The sequence below is a fragment of the Typopeltis vanoorti genome, chromosome 19 (genome assembly GCF_054136105.1).
Source record: "Typopeltis vanoorti isolate ZY-2024b chromosome 19, IOZ_Tvanoo_1.0, whole genome shotgun sequence".
Taxonomy (NCBI): domain Eukaryota; kingdom Metazoa; phylum Arthropoda; class Arachnida; order Uropygi; family Thelyphonidae; genus Typopeltis; species Typopeltis vanoorti.
Window position 1 is genome coordinate 80,004,413 of NC_143567.1, and position 19,177 is coordinate 80,023,589.

General features: G+C 36.0%; 1 protein-coding gene across 5 annotated transcripts in view; it reads right to left on the reverse strand.

The window, feature by feature from the left end:
• Positions 1 to 19,177, reverse strand: part of LOC150096283 (bridging integrator 3-like) — a 185,066-nt gene that overhangs the window by 40,882 nt on the left and 125,007 nt on the right. For all 5 annotated transcript variants that reach the window (XM_090409317.1, XM_090409316.1, XM_090409312.1 and 2 more), the window contains exons 7-8: positions 11,873 to 11,913; positions 20 to 80 (exon numbers count right to left, since the gene is read on the reverse strand). In XM_090409317.1, the coding sequence (XP_090265443.1) occupies positions 20 to 80; positions 11,873 to 11,913 (102 nt within the window). The remainder of the gene's footprint in view (positions 1 to 19; positions 81 to 11,872; positions 11,914 to 19,177) is intronic.

Sequence of the window (19,177 nt, forward strand, 5' to 3'; positions counted from 1 at the left end):
AACTGTTGTTTACACTTACTTGCAATGCCTGATCTCTCTTTTTCATTGATAATCGTGCTTCAGAAAATATTCCCTGGAACCTAAAATACAAAATTACAAACATAACAGCATCACCATGCACCCAAACAAAATTAAATTATAAAAGGATGTTTATTAACTGGCTTATATTTCTCTAGACTTCTAACCAGCATTCTCTGAGCAAAACAATACAGCAATCCCTTGATTAATGCGCCCCCAATTAGTGCATAATTTTTTTTTCGATACCCAAATTCAATTAGTGCACCTACATACATCTTAAAAATAAATGCTACCTGATTTTAAAACTTTTCGATCTATACATTTTTATGGCTAACTATTTTAAATAATCACCCACCAGGATGAAATAATTTAGTTACCGATTTGAAACATTTTACAAAGTTTTTTTACATAGCATTTTGCTGATCGTATCTCGTGGAATTGTTTTCCTTACTTTTTTATTTTAAATTATTTTCCAAACCTTTAATCATGAGTAAAAGAATTAGTGAGCAAAAAATAGAAGTGTGAAAATGATTCAAAAAGTAGTCTGATTGGAAGAAAAACCTGAAATAATAAAGAAAAATTAACAAGGCGAGTCCAGAGCAAAGATAGGACAAGAACACAAAAATGGGTGAACTAACTGCTGAATACAAAAAAAGAGAAAGGTAAGGCTGCTTCAAGTTCATCCTGCATGCACTCGAAATCCAAGTATTATAATGACTGAATTAGAGAGACACTTCTTTTTACATGGATTGAAGATTGTAACCAAAAATGGATCCCACTTAACATTGGCCTTATTAAATCAAAAGTCTGTTTGTAACCTGGAAAGAAGGGGCTATCATGATGGAAAAGAAGAATTCCACATTAGTGCTGGGTGATTTGAGCTTTTCGAAAAGAGAAATAACCTACATAATGTTCTAATCACAGGCGAAGCTGCAAGTGCAAATAAGGAGATATCCAGAGATTTTGAAGATAATTGTGATGAAGGGGGGATATTGTGACCAACAAATATTTAATGGTGATGAAACTGGCCTTTTTTGGATGCAAATGCCTTTTCTAGTCAAATCAGAGAAATCTCAGCATGGTATTAAAGTTGCAAAGTCAAATGAAATTACTGCTAGCAATATGCGAGCCATTTGGAAGCACATTGTGCAAATGATTTTAGAGGCGTTTCAAATTAATCTAAGTTAATTAAATCTCATTCTGAGAAGTTGAGTGATTCCAACCTGCTAAATTTAGATGCACAGTGGGAAGATCCTGAAGAATATGAACAAAATTTAATCACTGACAAGCCCAAAGAGGTTTCACAGAAACAATTTGAAAATAGTTTTCATACAATAGATGTTTTTAAGCAGCAATGCTTAGAGGCTGACCCTGGTGAAGAGAGAACCAGTAAAATTTGCAGAAAAGGCAATAGGGCCATACAGAACAGCTGTATGCCTGCCAAACCACGTTTAGCTCAATTCTTTGTTAAGAAGCAGAATAATAAATTTATGTTCTGAATATGTGTTATTGTCTTTCAGCTTCATGGTTTTTCTTTAACTAGGCATTGAGATACCTTAATTCTTTTCTAAAAAAAATTAAGGGTCAAAAAAGAAACCTGAAGAACAAATTATACTTTTTCCCATAGGTTATTATATTCGATTAATGCGCCTGTTTTAAAGAGCACATTAATCAAGGGATTGCTGTATGCTGCAGTTCATACATCACAATGAGTAAAGGAAAGAATTCCAAGCAACAGATAAAAGATCTAAAGTCCTAATTTGGTGCCCCCGTAATGTTGTATAAAAGAAGAAGTTTTATGGCAGTATAGGAGTTTATCTTAAGATGAGTCTTCCAAATTGTTGGCAGATTAATGCAGCCATACTTGGTAAGATTTGGAAAATGCTTCATAGCCATTGTTGACTCTAAAAATAGCCTTTTTGAACTGTAATGACTTCAATATAGCACATTGGTTTCATCTATCTACTTCTGTGTGAATGGATGTTCAAAGTGTGGTCTGCAAGTCAGGACTGGCAGACCACACTTGGGACATCTGATCACACTAGATTAGATGGAAGAAATGTAATGTACAGAGGTCATTACAGGTTAGAAAGATTATTTTTAGGGTCAGCAATGGCTAACCTATACTACTGTAAAACTTCTTTTATACAACATTCCAATCAGATTATGTAATACCTCCAAGGAGTCCAAAGACTCATCGAAGGAGGGCACCTACTCTGTAACTCTCTGTCTCCACCACTCAATCTACCAACTACAGTGAACCACATCATCATTATCACCAATGCCATCTACTGCCCACCACCAATAGTATTTTCACAGACAATCACAAACATCCATGTCCAGGGTGAGATTCAAACCTGCAGCCCTTTGGCCGGAGAGGAGATATGCTAACCACTCGGCCACCCAGGCCATCAAAATTAGGACTTTAAATCTTTTATCTGTTACGTTTGAATTCTTTCACTTACTCATTATGATGTGCGAACTGCAGCATATTGTTTTGAAGTCCAGAGAAATATGAACATGAGTTCACTGTAATTGGTGAGGCCATAATAGGCTATTTTAACATTTAATCCTCTAACAATAGAGATTCCATTGTTAGAGGATTGGTTAATGAGAGGGTGCATAAGGTTTCATGCTTTGGACATGAGGAGGAAACAAACAAGAGAATTAATAGTGGTTTTAGAGACAAATGATCTAAGTCAGGGGTTGGGAACCCTTGGCATGGCAACGACTTTTCTGGCACACAACCCAGGGATCACCTTAAAAATAATTAAATACATATCCAACATCTTCTGATAGGTTTTCATTGTATCATGCATGAGGAGACTTAATGTGCAAAAGCTGGTGCCTAAAGGAACTTTAAGAAGTGATGCGAACAGTAACCAAGGTTGTTAATTACATATCTGCACGTACTTTGAATAAAAGATAATTTCAGAATCTATTCAATGGGATGGATTTGGTGCACAAAGGACTAATAATGTACAACAATGTTTGTTGGCTTAGTCGAGGTCTTGTTCTGAAACGATTTATTGAATGCCTGAATGAGATAAATCTCTTTTTGACTAATCAACAAATGTCTTATAAAGAAATGTATGACATTGTGTGGGTTTGTAAACTGATGTTTTTTTGCAGATTTTTGCAAACATTTAAATGAATTGAACCTTAAACTACAGGGCTCTGGTAAGACTCTTGTTATGTTTGATGACATAAAGGCATTTGAAATGAAACTCAGAGTTTTTAAGAGGGATGTAGACAGTGAGAGATTTAGATATTTTCCAAACCTAAAGAAATACATCAATGATCTCCAAAAGAATGACAAAAACCGCCAACGTAGTGTCTTCAAAAGCTATTTTTAAACGTCATTGTGTCAACTGTTGAGCAGTTCTCTCTAAGATTTGTTAAGTTCAGAGAATTAGAAGAGATGCAAAATTCATTACATTTCTAGACACTATAAAACTGGATGAATTAAGCTTGCAGGTGTTTTCGTGGATAAATATGGATGATTTTGAAATGCAGTTGATTGATTTTCAAAGTAGAAAATCAACTGCATTTGGAGAACAAAATTTGTTGACCTCAGAGTTGACTTGGAAAATATTGAAAAGGAGCAATTAGAACTAAGGACTTAGAATACTTAACTGGTAATTAGCTTACGGAATTAACAACGCATATGAAGGATATTAATTAAAGGCAACTTTAATGAATAACTTCTATATTTCAGCAACGTCATGTTGCCATCTTCAGGAACATAAAAATATGGTATGTGCACGCAGGCACTAAGAAAAGCAGATGAGGAAGAAGGCAAGAAACTAATATTGTCTGTAAAGTCCTAATGGTGCCCTCTGGTGGGCTAATTTTTTTGTATTGGCCGTTGGGCTGAAGTTCTCATAATGTAAGTCTCCCAAATTTGAGGTAGTTTCATGCACCCAAATTTGTTGAGGTTTGGAATGTTTTTTAGAGCTGCTGATGATTCCTTGAATAATCTTTCGTACTTAAATTTGCTGCAGTGTATTATTTTAGTTTTCTTCCAATGAATTCTATGGTGGGTATCTAAGGCATGGTCTGCCAGCCCAGAGTGGCAATACTGGTGAAACCGGATGTAGTCTTTGTGTTCTGAAATCCTGATATTTGCTGTCCTGCCTGTTTGGCCAAAGTAGGAAAATTTGCTCCTCAATCCAATATCCTAAAAAAATATGACCTTACTTCTTGTTACAGACCATATAAAAAGTTGGCATCCCTTATCCGCTCTACCAAAGACCAACCACTTCCCCTAGACATACCTGGTGTATACCAGGTCCCTTGCAGCTGCAAACTGTCCAACTTTGGCCAAACAGGCAGGACAGCAAATATCAGGATTTCAGAACACAAAGACTACATCCGGTTTCACCAGTATAGCCACTCTGGGCCGGCAGACCATGTATTAGATACCCACCATAGAATTCGTTGGAAGAAAACTAAAATAATACACTGCAGCAAGTTTAAGTACGAAAGATTATTCAAGGAATCATCAGCAGCTCTAAAAAACGTTCCAACCTCAACAAATTTGGGTGCATGAAACTACCTCAAATTTGGGAGACTTACATTATGAGAACTTCAGCCCAATGGCCAAGACAACAAAATTAGACCGCCAGAGGGCACCATTAGGACTTTAGGAACAATATCAGTTTCTTGACTTCTTCCTCATTTGCTTTTGTTAGTGCCTGCGTGCACATACCATATTTTTATGTTCCTGAAGATGGCAATGTGATGTTGCCGAAATATAGAAGTTATTCATTAAAGTTGCCTTTAATTAATATCCTTCATATGCGTTGTTAATTCCGTAAGCTAATTACCAGTTATGTATGACCAACGTATGACCTTGCTACAAGACTTAGAATACTATTTCAGAAACTTTTGCATGTTTAAAAAACCCTTGCAACAACATTACCATCCATTTTTGTATCTACATATTCTTGTGAATCATTGTTCTCAGTGATGAACTTTGAAGTCTCGTAATAGGAGTAGCCTTACAGATGAAACTAGTAGCACATGCATATCTCTAAAGGTTACAAAATATAAATCCTGATATAAATGATCTGTCATCAGTGATACAGCAAAAGAAGTCTCATTGATGCTAAATAAATAAAAAGTTCACTATTTTTCTTCCTGTAGTTTTAATGTTTTCTGTTAAAAAAATGGTAAAGATTAACTTCTGTTTAATATATTATGCAGATAAAATAATATTTTATTTTATCTGTAATTTTTATGTATTACTAATAAGGGATTAATAATTAATAAAAGAATATCTTTAATTTTACTTTCTCTTATTGTGCTTTAGTCAAGTAAAACGATTATGAGATTGCACACTGTAATATATTGAAAAAACTTAGGTCTGATTGATCATTATAAAAAAACAAAAACAAAAAATTCAGAATTATTGTTTACTCTTTTGCTGATGTTAAAAATTGAGTCTTTAAATTGTGTGGCTGTATATGGAAACTAGAATTACACTTAATGGCAAATAAAAATTATCCACACTATCAACAGGGCGGAAGGACTTTTAAGTAAAAGTCCTTCTGCCCCCTGTTTAAGCATTGGGAGAGTGTATATTGGGAGTAGTAGTGAATGTATGTATGAGGATGATCAGCATAGAAATGTAGAAATGAAACAGATTTGGATGCGAGTGGAGTAGTTGAGTCTGAGCAAATATTATTAGTATTTATATGGACATGCCATGAAGTCAAAAGACTCATTGTGGAAGACCCACTCTATTCTTTAACACAATACTTGTCATACATCTCCTCAAACCTATTCAATGTTGGAGTGTCCACAACCATATCTGGCAATCCATTCCACTCATTCACCACTCTCCACGTAATGGTGTGCAGAGACTAGGGTCTGCACACCGTTACTAACCAAACTCTTACACTTCTAAGAGTAACTGGTCGTTTTCCCTCTACTCCCCATGTATTTAAAAATTTCTTCTGTGTCAATCTTATAGAATCCCTTTAGTAACTTAAGTTTCTATCATATCCTTAACCTCCACCTGTCAGCGAAACTCTGCAACCCACTCGCCCTCAATCTATCCTTATAGGGAACACTCCATAGACCTGTCACCAGCTTAGTCACGTTTCTGAATAATCTCCACCACCTCCTGATCCCCCAAGAAATGCAGGTGACAAAATCTATGCACAGTAGTCAACATGTGGCTGATTCATAGCCTTATAAAGAGGAATAATAACCTCCCTATCTTTACTTGTCAATGTGTTCTTCAGCATCCAAGTAATCTTTTGAACTATTTTGCCAACTCTTGCAATATGTCCTCTGAATTTCAAATCTCTATCTACCATCACTTCCAGATTCCTAGCCTCATCAATTTCCTCTAAACTAGTACTATCAATATGATACAGAGTGTATAATCTTTCATTCCAAAGTGCATTACCTTACATTTTACAACACTGAATTGACAACCACTGTCCTTTGCCCACACTGGTAATTTATGTAAATCGTCCTGTAAGAGATCTACATCACCTTTATCAACTATTATTCTCCTTAGTTTTGCGACATTGGCAAACAACTGAATATCCCCTTTCAAATCTTCTGCTATATCATTAATGTACACATTAAAAAGGGTGGTCCTAGTACAGAGCCCTGGTGCACTCCACTAGTTGCCCTCATTTGCCTCAATTCCACTCCACTATACACCATCTTCTGATGTCTATCAGCCTCCTCATCCATGCCACCAGCCTCATACCCATTCCCATTTGCTCCAACTTGTGTAATAGTTTTCTATGTGGTATTCTATCAAATGCCTTTACAAAGTCCAGCAGTATCATGGTGTAGCTATTTTCTTTATCTAAGTTTGCTGTCACTTTATTAAAAAACATGAAAAATTACTGAAGCTGAACCTACCTTTTACAAAGCCTTGCTGCCCCCTAAAGAATATCATATTCCTATCCACCCATTCCTGAAATTTTACTTTTAACCAACTTTTCCAATACTTTAACCAACACTTCAGAGATATTAATTGGTCTCTAATTTGCTACTTGGAGCCAGCTTTATGTAATGGAACTATCTTACCCTCTTTCTACTCTCTTGGAACCTTGCTAGAGCTGAGATTTAGATTAAACAATTTCATCCGAGTTAGTGCCAGTTGACTTGCACATTCTCGTAGTACATGAGCTGATATACCATCCAGAGCAACTGCTGTATTTGCATTGATATTTTTCAATATACTGAGTACCTCCAGTGCTCACATCAGTATCTCAATGCTCACATCAGTCTCTGTCACCTCAGTAACTGCAAAGTCACCATCTGGATGATATACTCTTGCAAAGTGATTACTTAGAAACAACTATTTCTTCTGCTTCTGTAGCTTTCTTACCATCAGCAGTTAGTAAAGTTATCTTTCCATAATCTTTTCTTGCTTGCTATGTAGCAAAAACACTCTTTTGGATTTCCTTTGACCTGCTTAGCTAATTTTCTCTCAAAATCTGATTTAGCCTTTACTAGTTATTCTTCTTGCTTATGCTTTATATGCTCATGGGCATGCTGATCACCTCATTGTTTATATTCCTTCCACAATACTTTCTTTTTTGCAGCGATTGCTTTATATTATTAGACATCTGATTAATCCTTACTCAGTTTATCCTCCTGACTCTGGGCATGCATTCTTATACTGCCTTGCTCAAACAATCCTTGACCACTTCCTATGCATTAATAACATTCATTTCACGTAGTTTCTTATGCCATGGCACTACTTCAGGTTCTTCTAACTTTGTGGTGATTTTCCCACCAACAAGTGGCTAGAGTAGGACTGGTTACAGACCCAAACGTGAACTGCTGTGTTTATTTACAAATGCTAGGTGTATCAAAAATATGGAAGATGAAATTGTTTCAATGACTCAGTTTATTCATCCCAAAATTGTTGGAATAATTTGCAAGGATGGAAAGAAAAGGAAAAGAAAAGGTATTTTCTTATCCTTTTCTTAAAAAGAGATATTTATTTAGTTAGATTTTGCTATAGGCTAGGGAATGTGGAAGGTGGCGATGAAGAAATATATAAGCAACTTTGGTTAGTGAATAAGGAAAGGATGATTATTATGTGCGATTTTAATTATGGTAGTATAGATTGGAATGAAGAGATGCTATTTGGAAATAAGGAAAATGAATTTCTCTAGTTCTTGAGAGAAAACTATCTCAGGCAGTATGTAAAGGAGGACATGCAAAGATCGAGAGTTCTAGATCTGATCATATCATCAGAGGATGTGATTCTGGAGATTTTACACTTCCCTCCAGTTAGTGAGGAAAGTGATGAAAGGATACATGTGGAATTAAAAGGCGGGTGATTATGAGAAGCTTAAGAGTCGGCTTAGAGATATAGTATGGAGGGAGGAGCTGAGTGGAAAGAAATAAATGTAACTTGGGAACTAACAAAGAGATTTTTTTTTTTTTTTTTAAATAACAAAACCTGTGGTGAGATCATAATTAAAAGAAACACGTGTATTAACCACAGTGAAAATTATTTAATTGTAAATATTTCATCCTAAGTATCTTAGGACATCATCAGTACAGTAGTTTAAACAATAATAGGAATAACATACAGTTAGGGCACACGATTGCAATAGAATCTCATTAAATGTGCGTAAGGTGTTACAGAAGTAAAAAAAAAAATTAATAATTATTTTACACAATTTTGTATGACAATTTCCCATACTTTAGGAATAGTAAGAACATCGCTGCAGTTTAAATTTGGTCTGTGTAGTAGGGCTTCAGAACTTTCTTTATATAAACGTTCATGTTTATATAAAGATCTATGTAAAAGTTTAGACTTTTCCCAATGGATCCAATGGCTTGGATTTTCAATTCTGTGTTGAGAGAGGCCACATTTCTGCAGTTTAAAAAGACGAATGTGGTCTTGATGTTCCGAGGTGCATTTCTGAACAGACCTACCTGTCTGTCTAAAGTAAGACAATTTGCATGAGCATGGAATCTCATAAACGCCAGGCAACATCAAAAGTGAGAGTTTGTCCTTAGGAGAAGGTAACAAGTTGTAAATTTGGCAGACAGGTTTGTAAATAGTGACAAAATTGTATTTCTGCATAATTTTAGAAAGACATTCGAAGATGCCTTTGATGTAAGGTATGGGAATCCTATGGACTTCTTCTTGTCTGGTTTGATGTGTGGGAAAGTGACTGATGATTTTTTGAGTTGTTTTAGGATTATAGCTATTTAGGATGGTTGTATTTTTGATTACTTCTAATTCTTGGTTTAGAGATTCTTCAGAGGAGCAGAATTTGTGTGCTCTGGAAACTAGTGATTTAATAATGCCAGATTTCTGAGATGGATGATGAGTGAAAGAATTGTGAATGTAGCGACCTGAGAATGTAGACTTGCGAAAGACAGATGTGGCAATGGAACCGTCTTCTTTTCTTTGAATGTGTAAATCCAAAAAGGAGATACCCTGTGGAGATTCTTTTTCTAGCGTAAAGTTGATGTGATGATGAAGAAGGTTAATTTTATCTAGAAACAGTTGTAATTCATGTTCGGGATGATCCCAGACTGCAAATACGTCGTCGACATATCTTAACCAAATTTTTGGTTTGGGTTCGAAAGTGAATATTTTTTCCTCAAGGTGTTCTAGAAACAAGTTTGCTAGGTTTGGTGATAAAGGAGATCCCATTGCTGTTCTTTCTTCTTGCTTGTAAATTTGACCTTTCCAGGTGAAGTAACCTGATGCAATAACAAACTTGAACAATTCAACTATATCAGACGGAAATTTTTGAGTTAGTAATTCTATTGATTCTTTATGGGGAATGTTCATGAAGAGGGAGACAATGTCGAAACTGATTAACAAGTCAGTTTTTGACAGTTGAATGTCTTTCACTTTTGTGTGAAACTCTGTAGAATTTTTGATTGAAGAGACTGAGTGGCCTATGTGAGGACGGAGAAGGTTAGATAAGAATCTTGATAACTTGTAAGTTGGACTGCTAATACAGTCTACGATGGGTCTGAGTGAAACATTAGTTTTGTGTAGCTTAGGTAAGCGATAAATTCTAGGAGATCTGGCATGGTATGTCTTAAGTTTTTTGATTGTTTCTTCATCTAAGGAGGAAGTTTCATTAATTAGCTTATTTAATTTTCTGAGTTGACGTTTTGTAGGATCATAATCCAATTTGGCGTAAGTATTACGATATCAAAGAAGTAAATTCATTTTTCGGTCATATGAATTGGTATCAAGAACCACAGTGGTATTTCCTTTATCAGCTCTGGTAATGATTATGTTTTTATTACGTTTTAAGGATATAATAGCTTTCAATTCTGATGGTGGGATATTTAATGACGAAGGTTTTGGCATTTTAGATCACTTTAGCTACTCAAAACGAAGTCTGTTGGCTTCAATACTGGAGAGATGGTTGACGTTTCTTTCTATATTATGTATGAAGTTCAAATATGGGAAACATTTTGGTGAAATCGCAAATTTATGGCCTCTTGCTAGAACCTTTAATTCGTCTGTTGTTAGTGGAAGGTTAGATAAATTGACTACCCATTTTTCCGTTGGTAATTTGTTAGTGATCTTTTTTGATCGGTTTAGTAGATTAAGGTATTTATTATGCAGAGCACTATTGCTTTCATCAAAAGCTTTTTTTCCTGAGTTCTTTGAGACAGTTATAATTAATTGTAGCAATTCTTGATTTAACGTATTTGACAAGTCTGTTTCTAGTTCCGTAATTTTTAAATTGTTTGTTGCTAATTCATGCTTAGAAACTCGTAACTGATTGAGTAGTAAGGAATGGCTTACTTTTTGATAAATTTTATGGGCACCTGGAGATTTGATGACTTCCTTCAGTTTTGCAAAGGTTGGAATGAGATTATCGTGTCTGCACTTTTTTTTTAAAAAGTGCAGACGCGATAATCTCATTCCAACATTTCAATATGTGGCAAGTATGAGGAAGTGTAAAGAATGAAATGAGAGAAAACTTGAGCAAGCAAGAAGCATATGAGGAGTTAAATAAACTAGATGTAAATAAGGCAACAGTGCTTGATGACATATCACCATGCATCTTAAGGGACTGTTCCAAGGAATTAGCATCAGTCTTGGCCTAATATAACTTATAAGTCATTATGGCAAAATAACTTATGACTTTGTGACAAAAAACTAATTTTATATTGTGACAGATCTACTGTAATCTATACTAACTGAAGTTTAAAAATGCACAAAAAATCAACCTAAAGCAGGAGCAACCTTGGGCACATCTGCTCCAGCACAAAGATGATTAGATAGACAGAGAGGAAAGCCTATTATTCTCATGATATACAATAACTGTTCTGTATTAAGATCAACTGCATAATTAGTAGAAGTGAACTACATTGTCAGTATATGAAAAACATTCAAAATATACAGCTACACTCCGTTCAACTCAGTCAATAGTAATGATGCACCCTGATTAAAAGAGCTGGGTTCACATCAGTGGTAAGATTTTTGTCTTGCAGAAACCCCAGGTTTACCATTTCACAATCCAGCCAGGTTTACCATTTCACAATCCAGCCAGAGAAAACATGCAACTGCTAGATATATCAAACTATGCAACTACCCAATCATGAAATTATTACTTGGAAATGATAAATAACAGAGCATGACAGGCTAAGGAGAAGTTGAGATAATTACATAATCAGTTTTGCTTGCTTGCAGTACCACCACCCCCCTCCTCCAAAAAAATCATAAAATGAAGGGAAAATGTAAATTCTGATGCAGTAGTATTCTATAGAAATACATTATTGTAATAATAGTTTGAGTATTCTCACATTTATAAGTGCTGTAATTTAAAAAATGTAACAGACTCAGAAAATTCAATAATTAAAAAAAAAAAAATCCAACCTTTTCAGGGGTTCTACTATCACTCGATGGGTAATTTCACTCTAAAAATATGAATAAAAAAATAAAACATTACAATTCAAATTAATGAATTTAGTATTACAAGAAATATATAATGTTGAACTCAAACTTAAATCTTGACATAATTAATTAGATATTTAAAAATGGGGGGGGGGGGGAAACTGCACTGGCTGAATATATAGCTGAAATCATAGTTTATGAAATCATAAACTGTTTTGCTCACTGCGGTTTTAAGCATCTAATCATGAATATGGAAGATATGGTCAATAATGAAAATGACATACCATGAGAGAACCACACTGGAAACTATGAACAGTTTGCATCCATTGATAACAGTCTTCAAAATTATAATGAAAATAAAGATTTTGAGGACAAAATTGTGGATGAAATTGCAGCAAAACATTGGAGGACATTAGAAAAAAGTGATGAATGACATTCAAGCTTGAATGAGTGACTACCCAGGATGCTAGAAAATTTATTACTAGATTATAACTGTTTCATGTAGGAAGGCAATGAAAGCAGTGCTATAGACTATTTAGGCCTAGAGTGACCTGTTCCAGCCTTAGAAGTCATCATTGAATCGTTTAAGAGGATGTCCTGGTTTTCTTTTTCCTAATGGCTTGTAATTTAAGGCTTGTTTTGGTAATCTTTCTGTTTTCATTCTTTAAACATGTTCCATCCATTTATGTTTATATTATTTTATTTTTTCTATTACTGATTCCTGGTTTAATTCTTTCATAATTTCTTTGTTTCTTTTGTGATCAAATAGGTTCAGCCATTACCTCCTTCAAACGCTCCTTTGCCGCTTCCCACGCACTATCAAAGTCCAGCCCTTGCAGTTTTACATGCCATGGCATTGAACCAAGCAATCTCCTAAGCTTGTCATACTTACCAGCCTGGTAAGTATGACACATGTACCCTTTCTTAATTGAAAATTCCACACATTTAGTCACCTCCCAGATCAAGACCTTATGATCACTTTTGGTGGCAACGTGGTCATATTCATTACAGTCAAATTCTCAGATGCAATTACTAGGCCAAGCACTCTCAAACCCCTAGTATATTCCATTACATGCTGTTTCAGGTAGTTATACCTTAATAACTGCATAAAATCCAATTCCTTCCTCCCATGTGTCCCTCCTCCTTCCAATCAATGTTACCATAGTTGAAATCCCCCATAATAATTACCCTCCTTCCACTCATTGTGTCTATTTGTCTATGCAAACTATCTCCACCATCTGTTCCATCACCTGGTCTATAGCAGCACCCAACTGTATATTTTGTTCCGCTAGTCTCAATCTCACACCAAATAGCCTCAAATGTCTTCACTATCCTGCAGTTCAACTTCAATTCTCCTTGGCTGCAGTTCATCAACTATCATCAATAACACTCCTCCCCCAGTTATTTTCTCTCTGTCCCTCCTGAACACACTATACCATTCACATTCTATCCCACTAGCTATGTCATCTTCTGTCAGCCATGTCTCGCCAATGTCAATAACTGTGGCCAGGAAGAGCCAACCAAGGCCAAAAATTCTTCCTTCTTGTTCCTAATACTCCTGGCATTAGTATACATGAAGTGCAGAAGCCTGTTAGTCCCAACTGTTATAATCTTTTGTCTTTCTATCGTTGTTTATTTATTTAGTTTTATCTTTTTCTCTGCGCTATTGTTATATTTTTTTTCTTCTTTCTTTTATATTTGTCTTATCGTACAGTACTAATTTACTGTTTCTCGATTCTATCCCTTTGCTAACTTAAAACCTTATATAATCAGATTCTTACCGGCTGCGCTATTGTCGTGTCGTCCCTTCTTCCTTCATTACGTATATCTAGTATCTTTCTCACTTGATATCTCAGTACAACTTATTCAAATTTAGCGTTTATTATCATTATCACAAATATCAATTCTATCGCGTATGTCTCTATGTTAAATAGATTACGTCATTGTTATGCGATCCACATTTTGTAGTAAGTTTAGCCTTACGTTACGTTTCTTTTATGCTTCTTCTTACTTCTTAACCTTTAAGGGCCACCAGAAGATTTCCCGTTCTCTGAATTCTATATATTATCCTGATTACTCAAGCAAATTTATTTTTACTGCACCAGCCTGAGCCTTAAAATTAGAGATAGACACTGCCTTTAGGTTAACTATAGAATATCAGGTGTTACTAGCAATATAATTAAATTCCTAGAAACTTGGACTTTCTGGCATAATTTTACTCTTGTTTGCAGTTGTGCCCTTACTTTCAATTGGGGTATTCCCGCACACTCACATGTACTCAGGTTCAATTTTTATGAAGGGTCAGAGTCAGTCAACATGATCAGAAACACATATAATTAAAATCAAACATTTATTAAACTCAATTGGTGATGCTACACAAGTTAAATTGATCATCAAATTCTAAAGTTAAATCACTACCTTTCATTCACTCTCTCAGTCTTAAATTAATTTTAGTACTCTACCTCAAAGTATCAGCAATTCAATGTCTCAATAACTCAATACATATTACATTTATGATTACAATTCATTTTAACATTAAGCTCAGAATATTAGCAAAATTCAACAACTCAATATACATCACATTTAAGATTACAATTCATTTTTTTTTCATTAAATTCAGAGCTTTAGCAAAATTTCAATATTTCAATACACATTACACTTAAGATTACAATTCATTTTTAACATTAAGGCACTTTAACACATTCTTCGAACTCTCTCAGAACAAACATAACAGAATCTCTATCTGATTGAAAGTTCCTAAAGTTCGTCTAAAGAAAACAGTCATTTTTACAGATCTAAACTTTTCACTCCTTGAAGTATGGAGTAATTACTTTGAAAAACTGCTAAATGAAACTAGCAGTGATGATAGCACAGTGGTAAAAAACACTGACCAGGCATGCAGTCAGGAATACATATCCATACTTGAAGTAGAAAAAGCCATCAAAGGCTAGAAATGTGGAAAGGCAGCAGGAGTAGATGATATTCGACCAGAAATGCTGAAGTATGGTGGTATAAGAGTTTTACAGTGGCGGCACTGCATAATTCAGAAAGCCTGGACAGAGGGACGAATTCCTGATGATTGGAGTAGAGCTCTCATAGTACCCATATATAAAAAGGGAAATAAAACTGAATGTAAGAAATACAGAGGTATTTCCCTGCTGAGTGTTCCTGGCAAGTTCTATGCAAGTATACTTGAGAAACGGTTGAGAAAAATTGTGGAAGAAAAGCTTGGTGAAGAACAAGCTGGATTCAGGCCAAATAGAGGCTGTCAGGATTAGATCTTCACTTTACGACAAATAGTCGAGAAAGCATGGGAATATAACAAAGATCTGTATTTAAGTTTTGTCGATTTGGAAAAGGCATATGACAAGGTGCCAAGAGAGAAGCTATTCAATACGCTGCAGTTATATGGTGTCAATGGGGCATTATATCAAGCAATACTAAGTCTTTATTTGAGTTGTAAGTCAGCAGTTAGAATTGAAGGAAGTACAGGAAGATGGTTTAATGTTAAATCTGGTGTGAGACAAGGATGTACATTATCCCCTCTGTTATTCATTATCTATATGGATCACAATATGAAGGAAAGTGGTATTAAACATGATATCAAAATTAGAGATGTTAATGTCAGCTCTTTGCTTTATGTGGATGATGTTATACTTCTAAATAAATCCGCTACAAGTCTGCAGGATTCTCTGACTAAATCTCTGAATAGCTGTTGTAATAGATATGGTATGAAGGTCAGCAATAAAAAGACAAACACAATGAAAATAGGCAGAATCATTGAAAATGCCAACTGTGTTGTGAATGGAGAACCTGTGGAACAAGTAAAACATTTCAGCTATTTAGGCACGATTTTTACTGAAGATGGTAAATTAAATATAGAAATAGACAACAGAATCAGCAAAGCTGGTATGGTGGGAAGTCAATTGAATAAATTCATATGGAATAAGAGAGAAATTAGTCGGAACACTAAATTAGCTGTATACAAGACAGTGTTCAAACCAGTTTTAACTTATGGATCTGAGAGCTGGGTCAGAAGTAAAACACTTGACCAAAGACTAGAGACCACAGATATGAGAGTCCTGAGAAAGATTATAGGCGTGAACAGATGGCATCAATGGCAATATCATATTAAAAACGAGGATATTAGGAAAGAACTTGACATTGTCAGCATCCAGGAATGCGTTAGAAGAGCTAATCTCAGGTGGTATGGTCACTTAAACAGAATGGGCGAGGAAAGATTAGCAAAACAAGTGTTCTCTGTCAGGTTGGCAGCAAAACGACCCAGAGGAAGACCAAGATATAGGTGGATTGATACGGTACAAAGTGCTTTAGACGATAGAAATATAAGATCTGATAATGTTGGAGTCTTGACAAGTAACAGACTGATTTGGAGGAAAATTGTAGATAGGAAATTAATAATGATGTAATTTTTTTCATGTAGTACTATCATATCCTGTACACCCCTTGAGGGTACATTAATTTGATGATGATGATGAACCTTTCACTCTTTCTTCTAATACGAATTTCAAATTTCGCTCTCTTAAATGTTAGTCAATCTCAAAAGGGCTAGAATAAGTGAGAGTACTTATCTATTCTTATCTTCGGTTTCCTGCCGTCCTTCGTTTCGAATCTGGTTGTCTCGATTTTAACGCCACGTGGGTTACAAGCTCGCTTGGGCTGGACGCTATACTTCTGCCTAGGTTTTACGTAGATGAAAATTCTCACTACGGCCTGCAATTTATCTTGCTGAAAAATCTACTATGGTGTCATACTGAACTCTGTCGTAAGTCAGCCCTCAAATATGAGAGCTGAACCGCGAAGAACTCTCGGAGCACTTGGAGAGAAAACTCCGGAACAAGAAAAAATGGGGTTCATTTACCTCAGTGTTTCGGGTTATATACCTTCTCTAAGAGCGCCACCTTTTAGAGTTTGAAATTTCTCATCGTTTCACCCATTGGTCTCCGTTTGGGTGACTTCACCGATTTACATACGGGACTTTTTTTGGTTCGGAGAATGTATGCGTCATGTGCCTTCTAAGATATAATGCCCGCAGGTATTTCTCTGATCTTGCTATATTTAGGGTGATCTTTTCCCTATGTCGTTGAATAGTTCGCATTCTTTCACTTGCATTATTTCATTAACAATTCCTCTCTTATTTTGCCCTTTTTTCTGACTTACATTTATGCTAGACATTTAGGTATAAAGTTTTAAAATTCACAATTTATTATATAGGAAGTTGTTATAAAATAAAAAACACAATTTTACTGCTAAAAGATAAGTATGCAAGTGTGATTTTATGTAAATTGTTAGATTCTGGAATGGTGATCAGGTAAATTCTGAAGTCGCCTATTTCAGATCTAACACAACCCTATCTTGATGCCTTATACTAACTATCCCATTCTGATTTGTTGTCCTTCGTACTAGCTCAGGCATATTATGCACATTCTTACACTCAACTGCCTCACTGGTGTCTGCATATCCACTTCCTCCCTCCCCACCTAATAGCTCTAGTTTCCCTGATTCTGCACATCCACTTTCACTTCATTCAGCAACACTGGAAATAGTAGTAGTAATGGTAGTGTGAGAAATGATGATGATGAGAGAACAGGAATGCAAGATGGACAGGGAGACATAGCATAAGGAGAGTGGATGTTAGAAGCAGTAGCAGATGTATGTTTGGGGATGGTCAGCATAGGAATGAAATGTAAGAAAGTAATCAAGTTTGAGTTGAGTTCAGTATGTTGCCAAATTATGATAGTGACAAGTAGAAATAGATACCAAGAATCATTATTATTACAGGCAACTCCAGGGGATCCTTAGACTCATCGAGGGAGGCCCTAAACATCATATCCAACCATACGACATTCTCACAGTATCTATCATACCCTGCCTTGAACTCACTGTCATAGCACTCACAACAGACTCTGGCAGCTTATTCCACTCATTTACCACTCTAAAAGTAAAGAACCAAGCTCTAACCCCCTTGCTAACCACACGCTTTCCCAGCTTTCATAGGTGTCCCCTAGTTTTCCCAACACCAATCCTGATCTCAAAAATATCCTCTGAATTAATCCTATAGAAACCCTTTAGCAATTTGAATGTCTCGATCATATCTCCCCTTTTCCACCTATCAACTAATTTCTGCAACCCACAAATCTTCGGCCTGTTCTCATAAGGTTCATTCCATAGACCTGCTATCATCTTGGTCACTCGCCTCTGGATCCTCTCCACCTCTTCCCCATCAAGAAGAAACCTAAGTGACCAAATCTGGGCACAGTAGTCGAGATGAGGTCTTATCAACTAATTTCTGCAACCCACAAATCTTCGGCCTGTTCTCATAAGGTTCATTCCATAGACCTGCTATCATCTTGGTCACTCGCCTCTGGATCCTCTCCACCTCTTCCCCATCAAGAAGAAACCTAAGTGACCAAATCTGGGCACAGTAGTCGAGATGAGGTCTTATCAAGGCTCTGTACAGAGGTACAATAACTTGCTTGTCTCTGCTCATCAAAGTATTTTTCAGCAACCAAGTGATTTGATGAGCTGATTTAGCCACTTTTGCAATGTGTCCCCTAAACTTCATCTCCCTATCCACCAACACTCCCAAGTCCCTGCCTCATCAATCTCCTGGAGTACAGTTCCACCAATGTGGTATACTGCTGCTAATCTTTTCACCCCAAAATGCATAACCTTACATTTTGTCACATTAAATTGATATCCATTCTCCTTAGCCCAGAACTCCAATCTATCCAAGTCTTCCTGCAAGATTTTGACATCTTCTGCATTCACTATTGCCCTACCTAACTTTGCATCATCAGTGAACAAATGAACTATTCCTCTTAGATCCTTCCCTATATCATGAATGAACAAATTAAACAGCAGTGGTCCAAGAACAGAACCCTGCAGCACACCGCTAGTCACAGGCCATCTTTTGGACTCTACTCCTGAATACTAGTCTCTGATATCTCTCTCTCCATCAACCACCCACATATCCATCTCACCAACCCTATATCCATTCCCATACGTTGTAGTTTACAGATTAGAATTCCATGTGGTATCCTGTCAAATGCCTTAGCCAGGTCCAGCAGTATCACTGTAAACCCATTACCCTTATCCAGTTCAGCCATCACTGTGTTATAAAACTTGAGCAAGTTACTGAGGCATGATCTACCCTTCACAAAGCCATGCTGTCCACCGTACAGTATCTCATTTTCATCAATCCATTCCTGTATTTTTCCCTTGACTACTTTCTCTAAGACCTTGACAACGACCCCAATCATGAAT